This window comes from Cherax quadricarinatus, chromosome 41, assembly GCF_038502225.1.
Source record: "Cherax quadricarinatus isolate ZL_2023a chromosome 41, ASM3850222v1, whole genome shotgun sequence".
Lineage (NCBI taxonomy): Eukaryota > Metazoa > Arthropoda > Malacostraca > Decapoda > Parastacidae > Cherax > Cherax quadricarinatus.
The window spans coordinates 3,676,185-3,704,144 of NC_091332.1; the positions used below are offsets into that span (position 1 = coordinate 3,676,185).

General features: G+C 39.0%; 1 protein-coding gene across 2 annotated transcripts in view; it reads right to left on the reverse strand.

Annotated features, from left to right (window-relative positions):
- LOC128695865 (zwei Ig domain protein zig-8-like) overlaps positions 1–27,960 on the reverse strand; it is a 63,281-nt gene that overhangs the window by 29,570 nt on the left and 5,751 nt on the right. For both annotated transcript variants that reach the window (XM_053786774.2, XM_053786773.2), the window contains one exon: positions 10,584–10,741. In XM_053786774.2, the coding sequence (XP_053642749.1) occupies positions 10,584–10,741 (158 nt within the window). The remainder of the gene's footprint in view (positions 1–10,583; positions 10,742–27,960) is intronic.

The window sequence follows — 27,960 nt, forward strand, 5'->3', positions numbered from 1 at the left end:
TCCTCTTGATAATGTTATTAACCTCTTCGTGTCTTGCAATCTTTCCCTCGGATTTACGGCACACAAGACCATGGTACCCAAATTGATCTGCTGCTTCACTGCCACAAATACACCTGCGTTCGGCGAGAATAGGGGCGGCAAGTCGAAGGGCAACACCAGTGCGGATGGTCTGTGGGTCGAGCCGTGTGCCAAGGCTGGAGTTGGGAACAGCCAACAGAAAGTCCCTTGCATGAGGAGCTCTCACTGCCAGGAGGCGGGCTCTATGTTTCCCTGACACACTCTGAAGCATTATTGAGGTTATGTTCTCCACTATTGGGCCATCCCAGTGTGACTGTTTGTAGTTGTTTGGAGGTGCAGGTCCAGTTTTAGAGCCCGTTAGATTATCCCAGATCATGGCTCGGTCAACGAACTTTTGGTCATGGACTCCAATCTTGTCCCTAAGATGTTCAGGGAGAAACGCTGCTACAAGCCCTCTGGATGCAATGCATGAGGACAGGAAAGCAGGTTGCGCAATCTCTGATGGCTTTCGGACATCAGTGCCTCCAAGTCTGACTGGAAGTGTAGCTTCGTTCCACTGCCGGTCTTCTAGAGTAAGGTTAAGTACTTTCGTAAAAATCTGCCTCAGGATACTGCTATATTTGTGCAATATAGGGTTATCATATGAAGGTGCACATCTTAGGAATATGTCAACCTGGGCAGACTCAAGCACTTTGTGAGAAGGTACAAGGCATCATGAGTGTCAAGAATGCCTATTCGTTGTTCCATTCTCCACAACTCTTTCAGTTTCATCCTGAGAATTGTGTCAATGGCATCGCTTCCCAGAGGTGCTCCTAGCAAGAGGCTATTTGTGGGGGCAATGACTGATGCTCCTGGTAGTTTTGATCTCACTGTATCTATCACTTGCTGACTGACTGAGTTGATTTCACATTTGGATGGATTCAGGATGAGACCCATTTCCTGTCCCCGTGTCATAACCTGTGTAAGATCATCTAGAAGGGACTCCTTTACTATTGTGCCATCATCCAGGAACCAGATGTTTAGCTCACTCGTCAGTCTGGCTGTGATTTCCCTAGCCGCTATACAGAAGAGAAATGGTGCAAGAGGATTCCCTTCCTGAACACCCTCTGATGATGTGATTTCATGCTCTCCAAACAGAAGCATTGATTCCTTGCAATATCCAGCTGAAACAAAGGGGAAGAGATCAGGGAAATGTTTTTGTACAGCTGCTAATATTACGTCTCTTTTCAGGAGATTAAATGCATTCTTGAAATCTAATTTACCACTGCATTGTCCTCAGCCAGCTTGTTGATATACGCCCTTGTTGCATGAACCACTGCTTCACTTCCTTGAGGGACCCCAAAGCCAAGCTGGTTTGGTTGAAGCATCATGGCCGCCTCTGCGCAAATACTTCTGACAGCAGCGAAAAGTGTTCTCAATACAATTGGCCTAATTCCTCCATCCTTCTTTTAAAAGGCACAGAGTGTTGCACCAAAAAAGAAAGGTTTAATTTCGTCAGGAATCAGACCGGCTAAGGAATTGTTGACGTACCTTGTGATCTCTGAAAGCAGTGTCTCTGTAATATCCCCGATAACTAGATTAACCATTCCTTTTAAATGTTGTCGCCTTATTAAAGTGTAGCCCCCAGCAGAACCGGACGGGAACGATATTACTGATTGTAAATGTCTGAGTTTTGCACAATCACACAGTGGGGACTGCGGTGTTGGGACTGTTGGTGCCCCTGGTTTCCTTGGCTGGATGCTTTCCTCTAAGTGCTTCAGCAGGGTCAGCATCCCTGGGGGCAACTGTATCTTCGCTGATGATAATCCTGATTGTCCCCACTGTGTTGCCTTCTTTAATTTTTTTGCTCACCTGGACTCTGATTTTCTCGCTGTCGGTGGAGTGAGAGGAGATTCTGTCTCACTCACAATAAACAGATGATTTCTCACATTTTTAAGAAACAGTTCCTTGATAATGTTAGAAATCATGAATTCGCTTGAAAGTTCACTATTTTTTTTCACGTATATATTTGATTGTATGACAGTTTTGTTATTAAAAAGTCATCACATGTGTCAAGGAAATATCAGAGAAACGCAGCTGAAATGCTGCTGAGTCGCTTCCGGAATATATGTTCAAGCAGTGAAATATTGAAAATGTTCCACTGATATATTATGCATCGGCAACTGCACAATGCAGATACCAACATTTTATCGGCTGGGTCTCTTGGGTGAGGCAGAGCTAGTAGAGAGAGAGAGAGACAGAGACAGAGAGAGAGAGAGAAAGAGAAAGAGAATAATCAGAGACAACAGACAGAGATAAAGTTAAACAGATGGGAGGATCGACGAACCTACGGCTGTGTTAGGAATTTCATTTAGTTTTTTTCTCAATTTGCTCTATTTTTTTATGACCCGCTCAGCATATGGGTTTGTCTGGCTGAGAAAAGTTTTCAAAGCAGTCCACTTTTTTTTTTTTTTTGGCCATTTGATAAAATTCTACCAAAAAAAATGAAATATTTTGATAAATCTTTCATTGTTGTTTGATCCTTTTTAATCCAAGTTATTGGCAGAGTTATTTTTATTAATAGTGAAGCTTGATTGAAGAGTCCTCAAATGTATGTATATATGTATACACTCGTGTATTTACACATACTTGGACTGTACACACGTATAAGAGTACTGAGGAGGTGAGAGAAGTCACACAATAATACAAGGCGACGAAAGGTGATCCTGAGCCCAAACTCAGCACCGGGACGAGCAGGAGATTACACGGAGATCCAACGAGATCCCTTATGCCACAGGATGCTGCACGAGCTCTAAGTAACATGAAGGGAAACCAGAGATGATTTAGAGCGCCATTGTCTTGGAATAGCTGTCTTGGATTTGTCTTCCTTGGAAATATTTTCACCTTTAAAAAAGCGTAACCAACACACCTTTTTCTTCATTGAATACGTGTTAATTACAGAAATTTCAACTATTCCCTTGATTGAGTCAGAGGATTTTTTTTTAATAATGGTTTTCTTTTCCATTTTATATTGAGTAAAGCTTCTAATTATTATAATCTCGAAAAAAATTGTTTCACAGCGAAGGGAAATTTTTTTTATAGAGGACAAAAAGACTTTTGAAGGACAAAAGATCGTACAACTATAGCCAAATAAACCACTCAGGTTAGAGGTCATTATCTTCTCTGCCTGACACTCAAAAAAAATTCTTAATAAGCCTTCCACAACAGTATCTACTACTGACTTTATCAATTCGAAGTATGAGGTCCCTGGTGGGCGAAACGTCTTCTCAATAAACCGCCTTCAACTGCACATTGTTTCTTAACATAACGGCTGGTATGTAATACCGTTCGTGCCGAGTGTGTAACCTCCTCTGGACAAACAGGCTTGAAAGTCTTTTAAACGTCATCTCTACACCTTGCAGGATCTCTCTCCATTTAACTCCTCTCACCTCCTGCTGCAGGCAAATTATTACCCACTTCTCACATCCCACTTTTATTCTGCGAGGCAAAATTCTTTACTGCAAAATCATGAACTCTTCTCATTTTATATTGCAACAATTTTTTATCATTCTTATCACCTATCTTTTAACTCTCTCTCTCTCTCTCACTCTCTCTCTCTCTCTCTCTCTCTCTCTCTCTCTCTCTCTCTACTCTCTCTCTCTCTCTCTCTCTCTCTCTCTCTCTCTCTCTCTCTCTCTCTCTCTCTCTCTCTCTCTCTCTCTCTCTCTCTCTCTCTCTCTCTCTCTCTCTGTCTCGCTCTCTCTCTCTCGCTCTCTCTCTCTCTCTCTCTCTCTCTCTCTCTCTCTCTCTCTCTCTCTCTCTCTCTCTCTCTCTCTCTCTCTCTCTCTCTCTCCGTCTTCACCGTCCCTTGCCATCACTAACACACAGAAGGATTTAAGGTTTACGTAAATAATCCTTAAAGGGAATGTGCCTTTATGCTGGTGAAGAGTTTTTACTCCATGGAACTGGAACCACCCACTAATTCCTTGGATTAAATCTGAGTATCTCCCATTTCTCAGGCATTAAGCAACCCCTACGAGTTAAATGTTTTACTTAATAATAATAATAATAATAATAATAATAATAATAATAATAATAATAATAATAATAATAATAATAATAATAATAATAACTGAATGCAAAAAATCTACATAATTAAACAATAGACTGAAATTATTCCAGCGTTTTTATTTCCTGTGTGAACGCGGCAGCAATATTTCCAGGGATACGTTAAATATTTGTAGGTGTCTATGCTTCCGAGGATAAATGCCTGTATGTGTCTTTACTCGCAAAATCGTAGTGACAAGATAGCAAACAAACCATACCAGTGGCTAACGCGACGGTCTGGAGGTTAGAGACTCTCTGATCGCGGGTTCAAATCCCGCCCGTGGTACGGTTTGTATACCTGTAAGTGTCTTTATGTTTCCCAGGCTATGTTAAATGCTTGATGTATCCATATGTTTAGAATTTAAACAACATCACCAAGTCAACAGATAATATATATACCCTTCTATTATTATTATTATTATTATTATTATTATTATTATTATTATTATTATTATTATTATTATTATTATTATTATTATTATTATTATTTATATTATTATTATTATTGATATTTTTGTTCTTTTTAATTAATATTGAAACACTTAACATATAGAGGGCATACAGCTTTAACTGGTACAACGTTTCGCCCTGTGCAGAGCATTATTATCTACACAGGCAAACACTTTGCCCCAATAGCAGCTAGTTCAACGGTGTCTTTTCTTCCATATTGTCAACAGTACGGCATTTAGAGCCAACTCCTCTTCCTCTTAAACAAGAATCTCTTTGAAAGTTAAGACACTTGTGCAACATCTGGTTATCTTTATTGTAGACGTTTCGCCATCCAGTGGCTTTATCAATACAAATTCTTGGACATAATAAGAAAAACGAAGAACTATATACAAAAGATGAGGTAATCAGTCCCTCGGCCTTGGAGGTGGTGTTTAGAGCACCGTGGTTGTAGAGATTCAGAATCTCTACAACCACGGTGCTCTAAACCACCACCTCCAAGGCCGAGGGACTGATTACCTCATCTTTGTATATAGTTCTTCGTTTTTCTTATTATGTCCAAGAATTTGTATTGATAAAGCCACTGGATGGCGAAACGTCTACAATAAAGATAACCAGATGTTGCACAAGTGTCTTAACTTTCATCTTGTCGGTATTGTATACCTGTCTTGCACAAGAATCTCTTTGCTTATCAGTATAAACAAAGAGGAATCTATTCCATCAGAGCAGTTACTTTACTTACCTCTTCACATCAAAAACATCAAAGAGATTCAGCCCCATCATAGGCATCAGTATCAATGAGAACAAATCTCTTTCGTGTATCTTTTAACTCTAATGCCCCATGTTGTGGTGGTTATTAGAGAGTGTGTGAGAGAGAGAGAGAGACACAGAGAGAGAGAGAGAGAGAGAGAGAGAGAGAGAGAGAGAGAGTGTGTGTGTGTGTGTGTGTGTGTAAACTGTATATGGAATGAGGTTTAAGAAAAACAAATGGTATTTCACACTCCACATTTTTTTATTAAACATTTACAGCGTGAGACAAATATTCTCCCATTACTAAGTGTGACAAGCTTAGTGACCAGAATTTCTAGAGTAACGGGCGGGACATTACGGCAAGAGAGGATTGCAATCACCTGCGTCAACATGAAGTCGAATGTTGCATAAAATATTTCCGAAATACACGGAACTAATATACATTCTATTTAATTTCTTTCTTGTCTTCCTATAAAAATTCATTCTAACACTAGTTATGCTGGATACATATATATATATATATATATATATATATATATATATATATATATATATATATATATATATATATATATATATATATATATATACTAAGAAAATCAATAGTTTGCGCAACAATTGGCAACTTTGAAAAACGTTTTAGTGAAGCCCACCGAAAAATTCTCGAAAACGACCCAGCAGCTGGTCTAGAAACCAAACACGATACGAAAACATTTGTTGCAGTCCTGAATTTAAGCGTCCTACTGCAGAAACCAGAGAAGAAAAGACATAGGTTGAAGAGAAAGCTTTTAATGGTACGACGTTTCGCTCTTGTTTACAGCTTTACAGCTTTAACAAGCACAGATGTAAACGCTTTAGAGAACCGAAAAGTTCAAGAATCAGACACAAGTGTTTCATTTCTTCAGTAACAATTTTTTTGTGTAACCTGTGTCCTTCAGTGTTCGTCTCTTCTGATACATTCCCACTAATGTATCTTCTTCAAGTTACTTTGCTAACAACCTTGCTCATTGTGGACGGAAACAAATATCAGCTATTAGAAATTGGTTTAAATTTGTGCTCATCGATTTCCAGAATTACAATAACAGCTGAAGTCTTCCAATCTCAGTCTTAAAAACTAACACCAAGACAACGTTAAATCAACGTAGTGCCACCACTAAATCAACACAGTGCCATCACTAAATCAGCACAGTGCCTCCAGTAAATCAACATAGTGACGTCACTAAATCAACGCAGTGCCACCACTAAATCAACACAGTGCCATCACTAAATCAGCACAGTGCCTCCAGTAAATCAACATAGTGACGTCACTAAATCAACGCAGTGCCACCACTAAATCAACACAGTGCCACCACTAAATCAGCACAGTGCCACCACTATTCCACACTTCTAAAACACTAGTGCAAGCCATTTAAATTTCTCTCAGGAATTTTTGATCTTAAACCAGGAAACCATTTTAGAAATCCGTCTCCCTGGTGCACCCTAATAATTGGTGATGCTTCATATCAGCGCCATTTAAAGGGGGAGGGGGAAGGGAGAGGAGTAGGGAGGGGGAAAGGGAGAGGGGAAGGGAGGGGGAAGGGAGGGGGAAAGGGAAGGGAGTCGAACTTGATCCCCTTACCCGGTACAAATCAGATTGCTTCCTCTTCTTGCGTCTCATTCCTGTGAGGTCGTGGGACCCGTGCTGATTTAACGCTTTCCCGTGAATTTAACATAAATCACTCTCAACATAAAATAATTCTATAATAATAATAATAATAATAATAATAATAATAATAATAATAATAATAATAATAATAATAATAATAATAATAATAATAATAAATAACAATAATAATAATAAAAATAATAATAATAATAATAATATTATTATTATTATTATTATTTTTTTATATTAAGAAAAACAACAATAGCAATATAATAAAATTCCATATCACAAACACAAGTTTTTCCCCAATATACTTCAAAAGAATTTCCGAGTTTTTCAAGTTTCACTTTGTAAAAGTGGCAGATGGTTGAACGAAGACGGGATAAATACGAGCAAATATTGGCTCTGGCTTGGCTTCAGGAATGTTGTTCGGGTAACATGTTAAAGAATCAGGATCAAACAACTTTTCGAATCTTTTCTCTCTCACTTTGCATCGTACAGTTTCTCTTTATTACGTCAGATGTGTGCTCAGTAGCATATCTGATCGGCTCTCACCAGTGTCAAAGCTATCGTGTTGATTTTCTTTTTCTTTATATAAAATTTCAAATTTGCAATATATATATATATATATATATATATATATATATATATATATATATATATATATATATATATATATATATATATATATATATATATATATATATATATATGTATATATATATATATATATATATATATATATATATATATATATATATATATATATATATATATATATATATATATACCTAGGTAGTGGGTTGGTAGACAGCAACCACCCAGGGAGGTACTACCGTCCTGTCAAGTGAGTGTAAAACGAAAGCCTGTAATTGTTTTACATGATGGTAGGATTGCTGGTGTCTTTTGTCTGTCTCATAAACATGCAAGATTTCAAGTACGTCTTGCTATTTCTACTTACACTTAGGTCACACTACACATACATGTACAAGCATATATATACACTCCCCTCTAGGTATTCTTCTATTTTCTTTCTAGTTCTTGTTCTTGTTTATTTCCTCTTATCTCCATGGGAAAGTGGAACAGAATTCTTCCTCCGTAAGCCATGCGTGTTGTAAGAGGCGACTAAAATGCCGGGAGCAAGAGGCTAGTAACCCCTTCTCCCGTATAAATTACTAAATTTAAGAGAAACTTTCGTTTTTCTTTTTGGGCCACCCTGCTTTGGTGGGATACGGCCGGTGTGTTGAAAGAAAGAAATATATATAACAATATATATATATATATATATATATATATAATATAAATATATATATATAATATAATATATATATATATATATATATATATATATATATATATTTCAACAAGTCGGCCGTCTCCCACCGAGGCAGGGTGACCCAAAAAAGAAAGAAAATCCACAAAAAGAAAATGCTTTCATCATCATTCAACACTTTCACCACACTCACACATAATCACTGTTTTTGCAGAGGTGCTCAGAATACAACAGTTTAGAAACATATACGTATAAAGATACACAACATATCCCTCCAAACTGCCAATATCCCAAACCCCTCCTTTAAAGTGCAGGCATTGTACTTCCCATTTCCAGGACTCAAGTCCGACTATATGAAAATAACTGGTTTCCCTGAATCCCTTCACTAAATATTACCCTGCTTACACTCCAACAAATCGTCAGGTCCCAAGTACCATTCACTCCTATCTAACACGCTCACGCACGCTTGCTGGAAGTCCAAGCCCCTTGCCCACAAAACCTCCTTTACCCCCTCTCTCCAACCCTTTCGAGGACGACCCCTACCTCGCCTTCCTTCCCCTATAGATTTATAGGCTTTCCATGTCATTCTACTTTGATCCATTCTCTCTAAATGACCAAACCACCTCAACAACCCCTCTTCTGCCCTCTGACTAATACTTTTATTAACTCCACACATTTTCCTAACTTCCACACTCCGAATTTTCTGCATAATATTTACACCACACATTGCCCTTAAACAGGACATCTCCACTGCCTCCGACCGTCTCCTCGCTGCTGCATTTACCACCCAAGCTTCACACCCATATAAGAGTGTTGGTACTACTATGCCTTCATACATTCCCTTCTTTGCCTCCATAGATAACGTTTTTTGACTCCACATATACCTCAATGCACCACTCACCTTTTTTCCCTCATCAATTCTATGATTAACCTCATCCTTCATAAATCCATCCGCCGACACGTCAACTCCCAAGTATCTGAAAACATTCACTTCTTCCATACTCCTCCTCCCCAATTTGATATCCAATTTTTCTTTATCTAAATCATTTGATACCCTCATCACCTTACTCTTTTCTATGTTCACTTTCAACTTTCTACCTTTACACACATTCCCAAACTCATCCACTAACCTTTGCAATTTTTCTTTAGAATCTCCCATAAGCACAGTATCATCAGCAAAAAGTAACTGTGTTAATTCCCATTTTGAGTTTGATTCCCCATAATTTAATCCCACCCCTCTCCCGAACACCCTAGCATTTACTTCTTTTACAACCCCATCTATAAATATATTAAACAACCATGGTGACAATACACATCCCTGTCTAAGACCTACTTTTATCGGGAAGTATTCTCTCTCTCTTCTACACACCCTAACCTGAGCCTCACTATCCTCATAAAAACTCTTTACAGCATTTAGTAACTTACCACCTATTTCATATACTTTCAACATCTGCCACATTGCTCCCCTATCCACTCTATCATATGCCTTTTCTAAATCCATAAATGCAATAAAAACTTCCCTACCTTTATCTAAATACTGTTCACATATATGCTTCAATGTAAACACTTGATCTACACATCCCCTACCCACTCTGAAACCTCCTTGCTCATCCGCAATCCTACATTCTGTCTTGCCTCTAATTCTTTCAATTATAACCCTACCGTACACTTTTCCTGGTATACTCAATAAACTTATTCCTCTATAATTTTTACAATCTCTTTTGTCCCCTTTCCCTTTATATAAAGGGACTATACATGCTCTCCGCCAATCCCTAGGTACCTTCCCCTCTTTCATACATTTATTAAACAAAAGTACCAACCACTCCAACACTATATCCCCCCCTGCTTTTAACATTTCTGTCATGATCCCATCAGTTCCAGCTGCTTTACCCCCTTTCATTCTAAGTAATACCTCGCGTACCTCCACCACACTTACATTCTGCTCTTCTTCACTCCTAATATATATATATAAATATATATATATATATATATATATATATATATATATATATATATATATATATATTTATATATATATATATATGTGTGTGTGTGTGTGTGTGCGCGTGTGTGTGTGTGTGTGTGTGTGTGTGTGTGTGTGTGTGTGTGTGTGTGTGTGTGTGTGTGTGTGTGTGTGTGTGTGTGTGTGTGTGTGTGTGTGTGTGTGTATGTGTGTGTGTGTGTGTATGTAGTTTTGGCCCTGCCTCGTGGTGAGCGAAAATCACATGACGCCTTAACCTACTGAAAAACACAATCCTACAAGAACCAAGCACCCAGCCAAGCTAGGTGTGTTACTCTTGGTCCGAGAACATACGGTGGTGTGGGTGCCTCATATTTACTATTTAAGTTCGAGAGAGAACTTACCGATTTATCTCCCAGATTAGAGACTGTGCAGGGCAGCAAGGCAGATTCGCCCACTTTGGCAGTAATATTGGAAGGGGTGTTCTCGAACTGAGGCTGCAGGGCTGGTGTCTCCCCCCACCACTCTTCCTTCGGCGTCTTCTCATCTTCAGGAGCAACACCTGCAGGCAGGAGGGAGCATCATCAGGCAGAGCCTCGGCAGTAAGTGATCAATATATGAAAATTGGCGTGATTTATTGTTTGTAACTGACGGCTCGGTTTAAGTGATCTTGAAGGTGAAATTGATTTTTAAGAGAGAGAAAGAGAGAGAGAGAGAGAGAGAGAGAGAGAGAGAGAGAGAGAGAGAGAGAGAGAGAGAGAGAGAGAGAGAGAGAGAGAGAGAGAGAGAGAGAGAGAGAGAGAGAGAGAGCTCTTAGCTTGTCAATAAAGTTAGGATTCCTTAACCTGTTAATAGCCTGTCAATAAAGCTAGGGATCCTTAACCTAACCTTGTCAAATCCTGTGTAGAAAAGAGAGAGAGGAGGGATGTCGTTGGCCTTACTGTTATGTACAAGGCCAATACTGTCAAAGTACCACACTTGGATCCACTTCGAGGACAGCGTGAAACAAGCTTTTATGCCACAAGACGGGCAGAAAGCAGCAACTTCACTCTGGCTGTACCCTTCTCCAGAACATCACTCCATCTGAGATCATACAGACCCAGGATGACTCGAGTATGGAACACATTCGTACAGGATAATGATGTCAACGAGATAAAGTCAGTTGATCAAATGAAAATGCTGGCCCACAGATGCCTCCAACTTCATCCTGTTCCCTACTTGTATGTCTCATAACAATAAAAATGCTTTCAAATGATGTAGGTAACAGCTCTTAGCTTGCCAATAAAGTTAGCAATCCTTAACCTGTAAATAGCTTGTTAATAAAGCTAGGGATCCTTAACCTTGTCAAACCCTGTGTAAAAAAAAGAGAGAGAGAGATTTCAAAAAAGCACAGAAAGGCAGAGAAAGACAAAATATATTTTCTGAATTCAGTAGGAACGGAAAAGCTGCCAAGGGTAGATGGAGAGACAGAGAGAGAAACAATACCTAGGAAAATCTAAATTTCTTTTTTAAATTTCTCCTCTGAGTAAATTGTGAGAGAGAGAGCCACAGCGAGAGGTAAACCTCACCTCTCTGACCTTGTGATGTAAAGTCAATAATTGCATGCCCTGAAAACACGTTGTAAATTTTTATGTATTTATGACATTTCTGCCTTTAAAGAATGGTGCCCTGAGGCAGGTGTGAAGGGCTCTTGATCCAAGGGTTTGTAGCTTCCCTTCATTTCCTCGTATCAAACCTGATTAACCTCCATTTCGTCTCGGCCAGTCTTATGAGGAGTGTATGTGCGTGTAGTTAATGTCTCAGTGCGAACATTCTCTCTCTCTCTCTCTCTCTCTCTCTCTGTCATACACACTAGATAATAAGAGATAATGCAGAGGAAGGGACAATGAGGAAATGGGAATACCAATGAAAGCGGTCGCGATGCGAGGAAGATGAGAGATAGCGATGATTTATGAGAACAGTGTGAGAAACAATCATGTCTGGCCAGAAAACTTATTCCTTACACACATTAAGAAACACTGTTTATCAGTGAGAGAGAGAGAGAAAGAAAGAAAGACAGAGAGAGAGAGAGGGGGCTATTATTTGTTTCTTCTCTTGTCTAGTGTAGAGTCTTGTTCGTTCAAGGTCAAACCCCCCACTTCCCATCCTAGTACTCCTAGTACACCTCCCTCCTAGTACTTGACCGCCGTAGGTACAAATAGCAGAGTACAAACATTCGCCCTTACGATCGGGGTAATAAATAAGTAATTACATTACTGCATATTTAAAACGTAATAATCGTTTATAAACATTTCTGTATATTTTCCATGCAAACAACCTTTGTGGTCGTTGAACCACCATGGAGACGACATTGTTTGAAAGTTGTTTGAATCAAAGACAATGAGGAGAGACATTGAGAGAGAGAATCACCATGAGACGACATTGAGAGACGACATTGAGAGGACATTGTTTGAATCACCATGAGAGAGTTTGAATCAAGCTTGTTTGAATCACCATGGAGACGACATTGTTTGAATCACCATGGAGACGACATTGTTTGAATCACCATGGAGACGACATTGTTTGAAAGCACATTGCACCACTTCAATGAGGAGGCAAATCTAAATATGGCGATATGTAACACTTCTCCATCTTGTAACAGTCACAGTTCATTGATGGGATAAAGATAGAAATGTTAAAAGCAGGTATAGATCAATTTAATAAATGTATGGAAGAGGGTAAGGTACCCCAGGATGAAAGGGGATAAAAGAGAGTGCTCTGAGTATGGAACACATGAACAAGGAGGCTCCAGTACAGCATTATGATATTTAGATAAGGCAATCTTTGTGGCAAATTTGGAAAGGCGTATGACAGGGTTGATGTGGCAAATGTATGGTGTAAAGGTTACTGAAAGCTGGCGAGGATAGTGAGGCCAAGTTAGAGTATGTAGGAAAGAGGGAAATTTTTTCAGATGGCTTAGACCAACTTCATTCTGTTGTCCCTACTGTGTATGAAGAGAAGTTTCATAACAATAAAAATAACAAAAAGATTCAGATTTCGTAAATGAGTGGACCTGGGTCTATGTAGGTGAACAGAATTGATGAGGGAAAAAGAGTGAGTGGTGCTCTTAGACTTGTCAATGTATGAAGTTAGTTTTACCTACGCTCTTATATGGGTGTGAAGCGTGGGTGATGAATGTTGCAGCGAGGAGAAGGCTGGAGGCAGTGGAGATGTCATGTCTGAGGGCAATGTGTGGTGTGAATATAATGCAGAGAATTCGTAGTTTGGAAGTTAGGAGGAGGTGCGGGATTACCAAAACTGTTGTCCAGAGGGCTGAGGAAGGGTTGTTGAGGTGGTTCGGACATGTAGAGAGAATGGAGCGAAACAGAATGACTTCAAGAGTGTATCAGTCTGTAGTGGAAGGAAGGCGGGGTAGGGGTCGGCCTAGGAAGGGTTGGAGGGAGGGGGTAAAGGAGGTTTTGTGTGCGAGGGGCTTGGACTTCCAGCAGGCATGCGTGAGCGTGTTTGATAGGAGTGAATGGAGACAAATGGTTTTTAATACTTGACGTGCTGTTGGAGTGTGAGCAAAGTAACATTTATGAAGGGATTCAGGGAAACCGGCAGGCCGGACTTGAGTCCTGGAGATGGGAAGTACAGTGCCTGCACTCTGAAGGAGGGGTGTTAATGTTGCAGTTTAAAAACTGTAGTGTAAAGCACCCTTCTGGCAAGACAGTGATGGAGTGAATGATGGTGAAAGTTTTTCTTTTTCGGGCCACCCTGCCTTGGTGGGAATCGGCCGGTGTGATAATAAAAAAAAAAAAAAAAAAAAAAAAAAAAAAAAAATATATATATATATATATATATATATATATAGAGAGAGAGAGAGAGAGAGAGAGAGAGAGAGAGAGAGAGAGAGAGAGAGAGAGAGGGAGAGAAGAGAGAGGGAGAGAGAGCAAGCTTCTATACCACAAGACGGGCAGAAAGCAGCAACTTCACTCTGGCTGTAACCTTCTCCAGAACATCACTTCATCTAAGATCATTTATCCCCAGGATGACTCGAGTATGGAACACATTCGTACAGCATTATGATATCAATGAAATAAAGTCAGTTGATCAAATGAAAATGCTGGCCCACAGATGGCTCCAACTTCATTCTGTTCCCTACTTGTATGTTTCATAACAATAAAAATTCTTTCAAATGACCTGATGTAGGTAACAGCTCTTAGCTTGTCAATAAAGTTAGGAATCCTTAACCTGTAAATAGCTGTCAATAAAGCTAGGGATCCTTAACCTTGTCAAACCCTGTGTAAAAAAATGCATTTGTAATATTAGTCAATAATAAACTTGGATCCTTAACCTTGTCAAACCCTGTGTAAAAAAATGCATTTGTAATATTAGTCAATAAATCAATATTATTAATTATTTAAGGGATTAGAATATTCTGCACGGGAAGGATGGATGAACGGTTGCAAGGTAACGCCAGTGTCCAGTGGTAGCAGTATACACAGCATAACTAACTGTACAGCATGCCTCCACCACAGCATGCCTTCACCACAGCATGCCTCCACCACAGTATGCCTCCACCACGGCACGCCTCCACCACAGCAGTGCTCTGAGAAGCACTGGTTTAGACTGAGTGTCAACTTGATCTGACTCACCATCCAACTGCCTCGCCATCGAGCTGACTCATCTATACATCACAGCGACCACTGGTGCGTCCTCTAACACAATAATACAGCCACTTTCCTCCCATGTTAATTTCAACCCCCATCTTCTATCATTGTCCCCGAGCTCACCGGAGCGAATTCTCATGACCAGAGAACCAGGGCGAGATATAATACCACGAGTATACACTCACACATGTAATAGAGGTTCACTAATAATAAAAAAAACTAGATTCAGCGGATAGAAACATTGATTTGTTGCTTCCTGAGTTCTGATTTTACTCATTAATATTTCTTCGGCACAGACAGTTGTAGACACTCTCCATTATTTTATTTGTTTTATATCTCATTGTTTGTCCTTGTAAAACTCACCTATCTCTACTTGTGTTGGATTGTGTTGCAGTATTCATCTGTTTGCATGGGTCAAGGGGCAATTTTTGGCCCCTTGTCTTGACTGCTAACGACCCATTTTATTGATTTCTGATCTAGTACCGATTATACTTATTGTTAATACTCTGTATGGTCTAACTCTCCTCCAACTCTTATCATTCTCCTGGCAATTGCCTACCAAGTTCCAACCCAAAACTGGAAAAGGTTTTCCTAATTTTCTGGAGGCTCATGTGTGTCTTTAGCCGCCGTCAGTTTCCCCTGACTTCCTTTGCTTCCCTGACTCCCCTGGCTTCCCTGACTCTCCTGGCTTCCCTGACTCCTTTGACTTCATTGGCTCCCCAGGCTCTCTTGGCTCCCCAGGCTCTCTTGGCTCCCCAGGCTCTCCTGGCTCCCCAGGCTCTCCTGGCTCCCCAGGCTCTCCTGGCTCCCCAGGCTCTCCTGGCTCCATAGGCTCTCCTGGCTCCCCAGGCTCTCTTGGCTCCCCAGGCTCTCCTGGCTCCCCAGGCTCTCCTGGCTCTCCAGGCTCTCCTGGCTCCCCAGGCTCTCCTGGCTCCCCAGGCTCTCCTGGCTCCCTAGGCTCTCCTGGCTCCCCAGGCTCTCCTGGCTCCCCAGGCTCTCCTGGCTCCATAGGCTCTCCTGGCTCCCCAGGCTCTCTTGGCTCCCCAGGCTCTCCTGGCTCCCCAGGCTCTCCTGGCTCCCCAGGCTCTCCTGGCTCCCCAGGCTCTCCTGGCTCCATAGGCTCTCCTGGCTCCCCAGGCTCTCTTGGCTCCCCAGGCTCTCCTGGCTCCCCAGGCTCTCCTGGCTCTCCAGGCTCTCCTGGCTCCCCAGGCTCTCCTGGCTCCCCAGGCTCTCCTGGCTCCATAGGCTCTCCTGGCTCCCCAGGCTCTCCTGGCTCTCCAGGCTCTCCTGGCTCTCCAGGCTCTCCTGGCTCCCCAGGCTCTCCTGGCTCCCCAGGCTCTCCTGGCTCCCCAGGCTCTCCTGGCTCCCCAGACTCTCCTGGCACCCCAGGCTCCTCGCATCACAGACAACCTGTCGTTATCCTCTCTAATCCCTTAAGTATCTTGTATGTCATGATTATGTGATTATATTCCTCCTGGTCCTTCTTTCTTTTATTGTTTGCGTTAACTCTTTAAATCTCTCCACATAATCAAACAACCTCAGTTCTGGTATTGATTGTGTTGCGAACTTTTACACTCTTGCTTGGTCCAGGAAAACACGTAAGCAAACACTAGGACATATTTATTAGAAAACGTCTCGGCCCTGAGACCTGAAACCTAGTGTTTGTTTACGTGTTTTTTCTAAACCAACTTGTCGGAATTTATTACCAAGGTTTATACCACACTCTAGCTTTTACACATGTATTATCATAAGTAACATCTGCGACAGGGCTGTATGCTTCATGATGAGCCTGACGTATGATCTATGTAAAGCATAAATTAATTTCTAGTTAAGGTTCCGTGAGACAATGTTTAGCTTTGCTAGCTTCGCTTTTTGCACCACACTAAGAACCGAGAATATCCAGCTTCAGTAATATTATATATGATGCATACTCCTCAATCTTTCTGTTTATGCAAATTATGTCAGGCCATTCCTTCCTAAGTGTATTCCATTTTCTGGTTACACTGTCCCTTCCATATTCTCATTACTTTTAATTTAAACAAATTGAGTTAGTGCAGAAATCTTACTGACTATATTTGCAGACTGCCGTGTTGTAGTCTCTGTCAGTCGTCTACAGTAAATATGCTTCTCATTATTCTCATTTCACCAGCAATGAGGGAGCTGGACAGACACCTAAAGTCGGTACCTGACCAGCCGGGCTGCGTGCGGCCAGCAATAACAGCCTGGTTGATCAGGCCCTGATCCACCGCGAGGCCTGGTCTTGGACCGGGCAGCGGGGGCGTTGAACCTCAGAAAACCCTCCAGGTATACTCCAGATAATGAGTGATACAGAGGATTCAGTCTCCTCCAGCAATTCTTTTATGTTCATTAGGAACATCGCTACACGTTGTCCCTATTACAGATAACTCTTCTCAGCATCACCCTCTTCCTTCTATTCTTCTGAGGTGCCTGCATCTGTTTCAACACTTATCCTATTATTATTAACATTATTATTATTATTATTATTATTATTATTATTATTATTATTATTATTATTATTATTATTATTATTATTATTATTATTATTATTATTAACATTATTATTATTATTATTATTATTATTATTATTATTATTATTATTATTATTATTATTATTATTATTTTTATTATTATTATTATTATTATTATTATTATTATTACAATCAAAGCTAAGCGCTAAACCCACAAGGGTCTTATTATGTTATTCCAACCTGTTTCTCCAGTGTTTACATCGTTCTCGTGTATCAAATACTTTCCTATAGTCTAGAGTTATCGCTGCCTTCTCTGTTTTATTTCAAATAGTTTGTCGTGGAACTCTGAGAGACTGGAGAGAAAAGACTGGCAATCTCTGCATCAAGGCTGGGTCTGTCGCATAGCTTCGTTTCTTTCTGCACGAATACAAGTTTATCTGGAGTTATTTTCTCTAGTATCTTAATCCATACGCTTGTCAGCAGTGTTGACCTACACTTCAGGCTTTCCAGTTTTATTTACTCTTTATTTACTAGCATCGTATTTGCAGGTTTCCAGGTATCTGGCAGCTTACCCATTGGATATCGGGCTGTTTAAGATTCTCACTACGGGTTCACAAAAGTTTTCTACTCTTTCCGTCAAGACAAAAGGTGTGTCCGGATCCATTATTTATATCATCTGTAATCCCCATATAACATCCACTACTTCCTATTTTCACGTGTTAATTTCACCCAATCTGCTGCTTCCACATTTGTCTTCTCTTGTTCTGTTATTCTTCCGATTTCTCACAGAAGTTTTGAGATCTCCACTAGGGCACAGCAGATAACGTCGTGTTATAATTTATCGATTCTGCCCCTTACTTCGTGGGTCTTATTACCGTCGTCCTTCACAAAGTAAGTAGTACTGTTTGAGGCACACAGTAACGTATCTTGGATAGGGTGCCTACTTTTTTGGAGACCTTCTTAGTTAGGTACTAGATATGGGTAATAAATCTGAAGTGACAGTCAAGGTGCAGAAATAAAAATTAGCCCTCGGTGGCACTGCATCACTTCCGGGTCCATTGCTCTTGTGTCACTATGTCGTTCTCCTCATGTCTTTCTGATTTCTTTATATCCTTTCATAACCTTTTATCCAGTTCGCTTTTTTTCACAATCCCTTTATTTTTGAATGCTTTCTGTGTCTTCTACTCTTAGTCTTTGCTTCTCTGCTCTCCTTTCTTAACCAAGAAGTCTCCTAACTGTGTGTTGGTATCAATATGAATCTGTCGAAGAATTCCCTGGTATCCTCGTCAGTCTGTCGATCAGAGAAAAACTAACAGCACCATCTCGGAAGCCTCGTACTGAGAGATCCGGTGCTTCGAGCAGCGCTCTAAAAGTGCAATACAACTTACAGTATATTCTTCTTTTGACATTGAGGTCACACAGGTATTATTACTATTTCTTCGCTACACTGATAATATTTTTCTTACCATCTCAGTAATCAGTGAAGTTGTTTTATTTGAGTTACGAAGCTAACTTGGCTGGAATAAATGATCATAACTGTAATGGTTATAACTGAATATTAAAATGGTATAAAATACTCGACTGAAGAAGCCTACTGTGTAGTCGAAACGTTTCGAAATAAAGATACCTAACTGTTGCTTATATGTCTTACCATGGTTATAACTGTATACACTACGGTTATCACTGTAGCGTATACAAGATGTGTCAGAACTGGGCAGATACTTCCACAACACAAGTTTTGGGACAACACAAGTCTTGGAAGTGGAGAGCGGTATCAATTCCGAGGATCAAGAGTCCTTCTAAAGCATCAAGGCGCTCCCCTTGAAGTTATAACTCTCATAAACTGTTGCAGTTGCCGTGATTGCATCAGCTATCCAGCTCATTGAGACTTATTTCATATTCCATTAATGTTGTTAGAATTACCGACAATATGTTGGGTAAAAGGACACAAGTGCAACTAATGTGACATTTTATTGTGGCAAAGTAAAGGCTTGACATATTTAATATTAAAATAACACATATTACAGCTGACCTTCACTTATTTGTAGTCGCATTTTAATAGATATTTTATTTTCTGCACTGATCCAGCCATTATTGGAAAACATACATTGACTAATGATGAAAAAATTCAACAATGATGGAAAAAAAAAGGCTGAGTACTCAATATATATTTTTCTGTTCAGCCAGTTATATCATTCGGTCTCTTCCTGTTTTGCCAAAACATTTCCCATTTGCAACATTTGTCAGAATATTTCACAGATTTTTTTCCAGGTTTATTTTTATGAAAGTTTACTCATAAGTTTCGTTCTTATGTAAGCTTATCTGTCAGGTTCATTCTATGTAAATTTATCTATCACGTTAAATTTTATGCAAGTTAATCTAGAAGGTTCATTCGGGTGTTCAAAACCGGGTACGAAGTTAGTGTCTTCCCGGAAGCGCCGTCAGGACAACATTGCATGACAGATATATCATGTAATATCCAAATTCATCAGAGAACTCAATGTTTACACTTGTCTGGTAGTTTATTCTTGCACTTGTCTGGTAGTTTATTCTTGCACTTGTCTGGTAGTTTATTCTTGCACTTGTCTGGTAGTTTATTCTTGCCTGCTGTTTTATCCTTGACTAATGTTTTATTTTCAACCACATTCACACCCACACCCACACCCACACACACACACACACACACACACACACACACACACACACACACACACACACACACACACACACACACACACACACACACACACACACACACACACACACACACACATATATATATATATATATATATATATACCTAGGTAGTAGGTTGGTAGACAGCAACCGCCCAGGGAGGTACTACCGTCCTGCCAAGTGAGTGTAAAACGAAAGCCTGTAATTGTTTTACATGATGGTAGGATTGCTGGTGTCCATTTTTATGTCTCATGAACATGCAAGGTTTCAGGTACGTCTTGCTACTTCTACTTACACTTAGGTCACACTACACTTACATGTACAAGCATAAAGTATATATACACCCCTCTGGGTTTTTCTTCTATTTTCTTACTAGTTCTTGTTCTTGTTTATTTCCTCTTACCTCCATGGGGAAGTGGAAGAGAATTCTTCCTCCGTAAGCCATGCGTGTTGTAAGAGGCGACTAAAATGCCAGGAGCAAGGGGCTAGTAACCCCTTCTCCTGTATAAATTACTAAATGTAAAAGGAGAAACTTTCGTTTTTCCTTTTGGGCCACCCCGCCTCGGTGGGATACGGCCGGTGTGTTGAAAGAAGAAGAACGTATATATATATATATATATATATATATATATATATATATATATATATATATATATATATATATATATATATATATATATATATATATATATATATAAAATTGTGGTTGCAGGAGTCGAGTCATAGCTCCTGGCCCCGCCTCGTCACTGCTTCACTTTAGCACAGCACTTCAGGTAATTACTCAAGGCCCATCACTATAATTAAGGAAAAATTAAAGCCCCGAAGAAATAAATAACCGGAAATTCCTGACTGTGTCTAAATATTGATATAACCTGTGTTTAAATTACAGAGAAATAACGTGTGTTCTGGGTTCTAATACAGGAAATCAAAGTAGATTTTCTTCGCTTCTGGGAAAGAACTAAACTCCTAAGAGCCATATATTGTTAATTATTGTTGTTATTATTTGTATAATTATTTTATTTATGTGAAAGCGATAATCACATAGTGGTTTTATGACATCTGAGGCATGTTAGGTATTGAGGTTGGTTAAAAACCCATGGTTTTTATTTATATTATTCTTATTCTTATTCTTATTATTATTATTATTATTATTATTGTTATTATTATTATTATTATTATTGTTATTATTATTATTATTATTATTATTATTATTATTATTATTATTATTATTATTATTATTATTATTATTGTTATTATTATTATTATTATTATTATTATTATTATTATTATTATTATTATTATTGTTGTTGTTATTATTATTATTATTATTATTATTATTATTATTATTATTATTATTATTATTATTATTATTATTATTATTATTATTATTATTATTATTATTATTATTATTATTATTATTATTATTATTATTGTTGTTGTTGTTATTATTATTATTATTATTATTATTATTATTATTATTATTATTATTGTTATTATTATTATTATTATTATTATTATTATTATTATTATTATTATTATTATTATTATTGTTGTTATTATTATTATTATTATTATTATTATTATTGTTATTATTATTATTATTATTATTATTATTATTATTATTATTATTATTATTGTTATTATTATTATTATTATTGTTATTATTGTTATTATTATTACCAAACTAAACGCTAAACCCCTTATGTATCGTTATTTCTTTAATATGTACTATTTAGGCAAACATTATTTTGAGTCAAGTGGGTTAAATAAAAAAAAATAATTACAGAAATATGCCCAAAGTTTTTTATTCTGGTACTGCAATTTATTATTATATTTATGGGGAAGAGCTAAATACGTATAGAACCACAAAACACCTGGGGAATGGGAAGTAATCAAGTGGGGTCTTTAAAAGGACCTTGATTCCAATTGATCAAGAGGTTTTCCATAGCATCAAGGTACATTCCTGGGATCGAGGACGCAGTAGTAATGACACCACTCTGAGGAGCTGGAACAAAAAAAAAGTGACAGATTTTGAGTCTCTGATTGCTACAACAGGTTTGCAGCCTATCTGAGGAAATTTGCAGTCAAGCGTATTTCCATCAATTTTGAGATGAAGTGGTACTGAGAATTCAGCTCTTGATACTTGCTCACCCCGTCAAGGGAGGTTCATTGATGCCGTTGAGGGGCTCTTGACACAAAGAATTTTTCAGCCCTCATTTGGATCGATTCTGATTGCCTCCCATTCCTACAAGATATTTCAACTTCTGCAAGTTTAGATCCTCCATGAAATATAACAATAATAATAATGAAAATTATAATAATAATAATAATAATAATAATAATAATAATAATAATAATAATAATAATAATAATAATAATAGTAATGATAATCGGTTAGAGATGGTTAGAGATGGCTTCTGGCCAGCACTCAAGGGAATGTATGCATCATCCAGAAAAGATACGTGTATGTGTACTAAGTCCCACACCAGCTGCCTGACATTCTTTACGGGATAAAATGTAATCCCGTTGGGGCGACAGGCAGGATTTATCAGGGTCGTGAGAGAAAAGGAATCGAGGTTCTATCTGAATTGGGATGTGACAAGGATTTTCTCGCTGTTCTTGTTGCTCTTGCACAACTGGGTGTTGCCCTGCGTCCTAACCCTTGCAACTTGCGCGGCTCAGAGCGTAGATTATGTTGACAGCGGTTTTTTTTGTTATAGGCAGGTTGGCAAGTTCCTACACAGGTAAATGATTGCTAAAAAGTATATTCACTATTACTTGCGCCTCTGGTCGATATTCTTATACCAGTTAGTTGGTTATAACGAGTCTGTGCGTGGCACGGCGTCCAGGAACCTGTGTGTGTGTGTGTGTGTGTGTGTGTGTGTGTGTGTGTGTGTGTGTGTGTGTGTGGTGTGCAATTGCAAGTGTGCGTGTTTGTTTGTGTGTGTGTTTGCGTGAGTATGCATATGCAAGTGTGTGTGTGTGTGTGTGTGTGTACTCACTTAATTGTGGCTTCAGGGGTCGAGTCACAGGTCCTAAGCCCGCCTCTTTACTGGTCGCCATTAGGTCCATTCTCTCCCTGCTTCATAAGTTTTATTATACCTGTTCTTTTTATATGTGTGTATGTGTCTGTCTGTCTGTCTGTCTGTCTGTGCCTATGTGTGTGTCTGTATTCACCTAATATTAGTTGCAGGGGTCGAGACTCAGCACAGCTGTGTGTGTCTGTATGTGTGTTGACGTGCATGCATTTGTGAACGTGTTTGTCCACAGCCGTTTCCATAACCATACAAATTTATAAGTGTCATGGGAAGACACTTTTAAACCGATGTTAAGACATCAACACAACGAAGAAAATGTATAGCAACAACGAAAGAAAATTCTTACTTGTACTGAATTTGTAGATGAAGACAAGCGAGAAAGACAGATAGGGAGAGCTAGAACTGGACGATGAGAGACTGGCAGACGGTTGTAAAGGAAGGGAGAGGGGAAACATGAAATAAAATTTAATATAAATTGACAAAAGGAGAGACAGTGTGTGTGTGTGTGTGTGTGTGTGTGTGTGTGTGTGTGTGTGTGTGTGTGTGTGTGTGTGTGTGTGTGTGTGTGTGTGTGTGTGTGTGTGTGTGTGTGTGTGTGTGTGTGTGTGTGTGTGTGTGTGTGTGTGTGTGTGTGTGTGTGTGCGTGTGTGTGTTTGTGTGTGTGTGTTTGTGTGTGTGTATGTGTGTGTATGTGTGTGTGTGTGTATGTATGTGTGTGTGTGTGTATGTGTGTGTGTGTGTATGTGTGTGTGTGTGTGTGTGTATGTATGTGTGTGTGTGTGTGTGTGTGTGTGTGTGTGTGTGTGTGTGTGTGTATGTGTGTGTGTGTGTGTATGTGTATGTGTGTGTGTGTATGTGTGTGTGTGTGTATGTGTATGTGTGTGTGTGTATGTGTGTGAGCGTGTGTGTGTGTGTGTGTGTGTGTGTGTGTATGTGTGTGTGTGTGTATGTGTGTGAGTGTGTGTATGTGTGTGTGTGTGTGTGTTCCGCAAACAAAACCTCCATTATTTAATATGCAAAACAAAAATAACTGTTAAAACGGCAGTTATACATGTATAAACAGTTAAATCATTCCAATTTAAAACATAAAACTTTACCTTTATCGTTTTGACAAACCTCTCTCAACATAATAATGCAATGTTGAGTTTTTTAAACATAAGTTAAATGTTTAAACGTGTGTGCATTGCAACAGTGAGTCCTTAAAACATGTTGTCTAAATGACATTGATTTCATTTTTAATAATGAGTTTAATTTTGCTTGAAAATGAGAAATAAAAGCATATGATAAGTGTATGACTCGAATGAGGAGCTACAACACTGTGTTAGCTGTCAGAAAAAAACAGGCTGCAGGAAAAGTTGTTATTGTTCAACCTTTCGTTGTCGTAGTAAGAACTACTTCCACAACACGTGTGTGTGTGTGTGTGTGTGTGTGTGTGTGTGTGTGTGTGTGTGTGTGTGTGTGTTCTCTGCACTTCTGTCGACAACACCCTACTTGGATCTATGTTTAATAGCCAATATTGTAACCGAGTAACACAACACGCGACTTGATCATCCAGTTCACAGCATTCATTATGAATACTGACTTGGCGTGACGGGAGTGGATACTTGGGATCCATGACCTTCACAGATTGGCGGTGGTTATGAAGCATTATTTCTTGACACTGTTAGATAGATGTTAAATCTTGAAGGTGGTAGTTAAATGATCAATCAGTCTTGGAGGTAGTAGTTAAGTGTGAAGGCTTGATAGTTTGTGCTACCGCTAGTTATTAAAGTCTTGAAGTTACTAAGCTGTCACCTCTGTCAGAGAATGTAGTTAAATGAGTTTAACACACAATATATTCTTCCTAGGCAGCAACATACCTCGACTCTAAAAAATTATACAAAATATCGCGACCCCGAAAAATAAAGAAACTAAAGATTGCTTTACTGAATAGGCTTGGAGGAGGGAGAGGAGGTAAAGTCAATGAGAGGTAATTCAAATCTGTTTCAAGCACGTAAAACAAAAGCTATATTTTATGGCATTTCACCCAGAATGAGGCTTTAATATAGATCCACTGGGGTGACACTTGTCTTCGAGTTGTAATAAAGTTGGTAGAATTACCGACAATATGTAAAGTAAAAGGACACAAGTGCAACTAATGTGACATTTATTGTGGCAACGTTTCGCTCTCCAGGAGCTTTATCAAGCCATTACAAACAATACATGGACACAGAGGGTATATAAAGGCTCAGAGTGAGGTGAATACTAGTGAGGTACCATATCGATGTTCACTAGTGGTAGTAGTAGTAGTAGTAGTAGTAGTAGTTGTAGTGACAAAAGTAATACAATATGGTAGAGCAATTAATTCGTACATGAGTAAAAGTAATAGCTTTTATATCCTTTTACTCATGTACGAATTAATTGCTCTACCATATTGTATTACTTTTGTCACTACCACTACTACTACTACTACTACTACCACTAGTGAACATCGATATGGTACCTCACTAGTATTCACCTCACTCTGAGCCTTTATATACCCTCTGTGTCCATGTATTGTTTGTAATGGCTTGATAAAGCTCCTGGAGAGCGAAACGTTGCCACAATAAATGTCACATTAGTTGCACTTGTGTCCTTTTACTTTACATGTCTTCGAGTTGTCAGCCTACTGTTCTCTTCTACGTATCATGTTCGATTTCCTTGACACAGTTTTTCACACAGGATGGGCTACCTTCATAAAGCTGACACATTTTTAACATTCGATACATTCCACATAGACTGTAGTCTACTATGTTCACTGGACATCACCAAACTGAGCGAGATTTATGTAGATGAAGAATTGTCTGGTACATTTCCGAAATTAATTGGCGAAACACGACATTTTGCGTTCAGTGGAATATCTCATGCCTGGTTTTTGAGTTGGAGTGTGTGTTTGTGTGTGTGTAACGTAGGAAGTGGAGAGCTTTACCTGGCTCTATATTTGTCCGGATCCTGTGAACCGATCTCAGTTATTTTATTTTCAGACTTGGAAAAATATAGTTTACTGCCGTCACATGTTGCAAAACATCTAGACAAACATTTAGGTTGCTTATACGAGCGTTTGTTTCCCATATTCTTTGATGCACGGTATCTCTCTACTTGCTTGGAGGGTAGGTATATGTCTCGCATGATTTGAAGAACAGTATTTCTCCAAACGCTTTGATTAAAAAGTATCTCCACTTGCTTTGAGAAAAGACTCATCTCCTGCTTTGAAAGAAGGGGTATCTCCACTTGCTTTGAGGGAAGACGCAGCTCCTACTTTGAACGAAGGGGTATCTCCACGTTCTTTGAGGGAACACACATCTGCTTTGAAGGAAGACCTATGTCCCACTAATTTTAAAAATGATTTATAGATTGAAAATATGCTCTTGAAATTTTGAGAAGAGAGGAGCCCAGTTCTCCCGTGCAGTCTTAATAGCTACATAATGATGTATATTCATATGAAATATTGATTTTCGGAGAACAAATGGTAGACTTTGTCCCACGTTGTACCACTGGGAAATACTTCCAGTGAAAATAGCAGTTGGGTCACAGTTAGAGGCCTCTGCAAGCTTCTAAAGGTTACAGAATATGCAGAGTTGATAATATATTTTACTAAGACGGGGTAGTGTGGTTGCTAGGGCACTGCTCTGTTAATTGACTTAATATCACTTCAAATCTCACTGTAGATTTTACCAGCGTTTATATATACCTGGCCAAACTAGTCATTAAAGAAGGTGCCAAATTCAAACTTCGAAAAGATTTAAAAAAATAAACTACTTTCAACACAAGAACGCACAAGAACACAAGAAAGGAGGAACACTGCAGCAGGCCTGTTGGCCCATAATAGGCAGGTCCTTTACAATTCATCCCACTAACAAAACATTTGCCCAACCCAATTTTCAATGCCACCCAAGAAATAAGCTCTAATGTGAAAGTCCCACTCAAATCCAACCCCTCCCACTCATGTACTTATCCAACCTAAATTTGAAACTACCCAAAGTCCCAGCCTCAATAACCCAACTAGGTAGACTGTTCCACTCATCTACTACCCTATTTCCAAACCAATACTTTCCTATGTCCTTTCTAAATCTAAACTTATCTAATTTAAATCTATTACTGCGGGTTCTCTCTTGGAGAGACATCCTCAAGACCTTATTAATATCCCCTTTATTAATACCTATCTTCCATTTATACACTTCGATCAGGTCTCCCCTCATTCTTCGTCTAACAAGTGAATGTAACTTAAGAGTCTTCAATCTTTCTTCATAAGGAAGATTTCTAATGTTATGTATTAATTTAGTCATCCTACGCTGAATGTTTTCTAACGAATTTATGTCCATTTTGTAATATGGAGACCAGAACTGAGCTGCATAATCTAGGTGAGGCCTTACTAATGATGTATAAAGCTGCAGTATGACCTCTGGACTTCTGTTGCTTACACTTCTTGATATAAATCCCAGTAATCTATTTGCCTTATTACGTACGCTTAGGCATTGCTGTCTTGGTTTAAGGTTGCTACTCACCATAACCCCCAAGTTCTTTTCGCAATCTGTATGGCTAAGTTCTACATCATTTAACTTATAAGTACTAGGGTTATGGGCACTCCCAAGCTTCAGAACCTTGCATTTATCTACATTGAACTGCATCTGCCACTTTTCTGACCAAGAATAGAGTTTGTTTAAATCCTCCTGATGTTCCATAACATCTACGTTTGAATCAATTATCCTACCTATCTTTGCGTCATCGGCGAATTTTCTCATATCACTAGTAATTCCCTCCTCAAGATCATTGATATATATTATAAACAACAACGGGCCCAAGACTGATCGTGTGGAACGCCACTTGTTACAGATCCCCACTCGGATTTAACCCCATTTATGGACACTCTCTGCTTCCTGTCAGTGAGCCATGACTCGATCCACGAGA